General features: G+C 67.7%; 1 protein-coding gene across 1 annotated transcript in view; it reads left to right on the top strand.

Moving 5' to 3' along the window:
* The window catches only part of LPCAT1 (lysophosphatidylcholine acyltransferase 1), a gene marked incomplete at its 3' end in the record, with an annotated part of 24,266 nt that overhangs the window by 11,886 nt on the left and 10,013 nt on the right, over positions 1-2,367 (top strand). The window contains exons 4-5 of the mRNA XM_023519757.1: positions 1,020-1,080; positions 1,352-1,442. Coding sequence (XP_023375525.1) covers positions 1,020-1,080; positions 1,352-1,442 — 152 coding nt within the window. The remainder of the gene's footprint in view (positions 1-1,019; positions 1,081-1,351; positions 1,443-2,367) is intronic.

Raw genomic sequence — 2,367 nt, 5'->3', positions numbered from 1 at the left:
GTGTCCCGGTTGGACCAGGATTCCCGCAGAAGGACCGTGGAGGAGATCAAGAGACGGGCTCAGTCGGGCGGCAGGTGGCCACAGGTAAGGCGGGCTGCGCGCACCTGGGCACGTTCACACCTCAGGCTGTCAGCTGGGGACGGAGCAGGGAAGCAAAAGGGTGGCACCGGCCTTGCCCGGGGCTGGGCGCGGTCGGGCGCATCAATCCGAGTGTGCAAATCCCAGATCGTGCTGAACATCGGGTGCTTTCGGCTCTGAGATTTTAAGGTTCAGTAAGTTCTGAGCCGGGAAGGGCCGCTCCCCTCGGCCTCACCCGCGTCGGCGTCCGTCCCAGGCTGAGCCACTGGTGTGGGTCAGGCTGCGGCCCTGGCCGGCATCAGCCCAGGGTGAGTGTGACTCACGCTGCCTTTATTTACTGAGAAGCGGGAAGTGCCACTGGGCTCTGGCTGTGGCCACTCGGAAAGCATGGGGTGCCCTGGCCGCCGCCCCGCTCCTCCCCAGCGTTCCTGCCGGGCCCTCGCCGCCCCGTGCCACCAGGAGGTGTTCCCGCCTTCGGGGCCCGTGATCCCCAGGGGTGGGGAGGTTGGCGCCCCGCTGCTGGCCGTGGGGTGCCGGCGGTGCGGCCAAGCTGCTGACGCCGCGGGGTTTCCGGCTGCTGGCTCAGGTCCCCAGGCCCATGCGCCTGCCCGGGGCCCTGCGCCCCACCCGGGGGCCTTCGGCCGAGGGCTCTGTCCACGGCTGCAGCCGCTCCACGCTGTGGCTCGGTCGCCAGCACTGCACTCTGTGCGGTCATGTGGGCCTCGCGACAATGCCGCGCGGAGACCACGAGGGCCTGTCTGCCGGCCCCCGGTCAGAGCTGGACAGGAAGTCAGGTGTCTTCCGTGCCGCACGTCAGCTCGCGCAGCTGAAATCGGGGACGTGTCAAAACCGCGTCAGCAGCAGCGAAGCCGGCGGGGCTCAGGCCCCGTGGACCGGAGCTGTGTCCCTTCGTGCCCAACGCTGTTTCCTTTCATTTCCAGATTATGATTTTCCCAGAGGGGACGTGCACCAACAGGACCTGCCTGATCACCTTCAAGCCTGGTTCGTCGTTTCCTTATACCCTTTCCTCCTCGGGAAAGTGGGGGAGACCCTCACTCCCAGCAGCGCCGCCCGGTGCTCCCCCCGAGTGCACAGCAGCCCGGAGGCACTCCGTCTGCTGCCTGACGGTGGGGCCGTCGCCCCGTTTTCTGCCAGCACAGACGTGGGGACCCCGCCGGGCACTGCCGGCCAGCAAGGCCCGTGGGAGGCGCAAGGAGCCCCGGCCGCATCTGTGGCCACGAGGCGTGACGTCCCTCGTGTCCTTTCTCTGCAGGCGCCTTCATCCCGGGTGTGCCCGTCCAGCCCGTGGTCTTGCGGTACCCAAACCAGCTGGTGAGCACCTGCCCAGGGCCCGTGTCGGGGGAGTTCGAGGTCATCTAGGCGTCTGCGTGCGCGGGGTTTCTAGGTGACAGTCCCGCTTTCGTGAGGCCGGACGTGGTGGCCCCCGCTCACGTGTCCGTCCTGGCGTGTTGGTGTGAGGCGGCCCGTGTCAGCAGCTCGTACTCCAGGACACGTCTGCCTCGAGGGCTGGGGGCAGCAGTGGGGGAGTCGCCGGCTTCGTGGATCCGGAGCCTTTCTCGGGCCCCTGCTGGGCCCAGAGCTTTTGTTCTAAGCAGCGTGAGGACCGGTGCTCAGGGCGCAGAGCTCCCGGGCGGCCTCCACTGGCCGCCGGCTCTGGCGGAGCCTGGACAAGGCGTCAGAGCAGGGTCCAGCCGGGCCCCGCGCGGCCTCCACATCCGCGTCTGTGAAACGGCCGTGGCTGTTCCTTCCCCATGTGCCCTGTGGGCACTGCTTCCGTGCCAGCTGCCTCCTCCGCCATGACCCTGCCCGGGGGCGTCCTCACACCTCGTGGCCCACGCGCACTCGTGTCCTGGGCTCTGCTGGGCGCCGGGTGCCCGGGCGTCCTCCCCACGGAGGACACCGGAGGCCCCGTTTGTTACCCGGAGCTTTCCCTCTGCCGCAGTGTGCCTTTGTGGTGGCAAAGGAGGCTACCCACAAGTCAGTACGCAGAGGGGTCTGGAGTCACTGGCACAGACGGTGGCAGAATTGTACATGACGTGGTGGGCACGGGGGCTCCTGGCCCACCCACCTCCCAGGTGCGTGCGTGGCCCTGCGCCCGTGGGTGGGGCATGCACCGTGGAGGCTCCGAGCCGCCAGTGACTGTCAGTCAGGACTGGTCGCCATGCGGATCGGCGGATAAAGTTATTTCTGACAACTGCAATCCTGAACAAGCGCACTCGTTAGCCAGCTTCTGAGGGTGACAGTCCCTCGTCAGCGTGTAGGATTCTA

This window comes from Pteropus vampyrus, unplaced genomic scaffold (assembly GCF_000151845.1).
Source record: "Pteropus vampyrus isolate Shadow unplaced genomic scaffold, Pvam_2.0 Scaffold235, whole genome shotgun sequence".
NCBI lineage: Eukaryota > Metazoa > Chordata > Mammalia > Chiroptera > Pteropodidae > Pteropus > Pteropus vampyrus.
The sequence above is the reverse complement of the archived record's forward strand: the minus strand, read 5'-3'. Positions and strand labels throughout refer to the sequence as shown.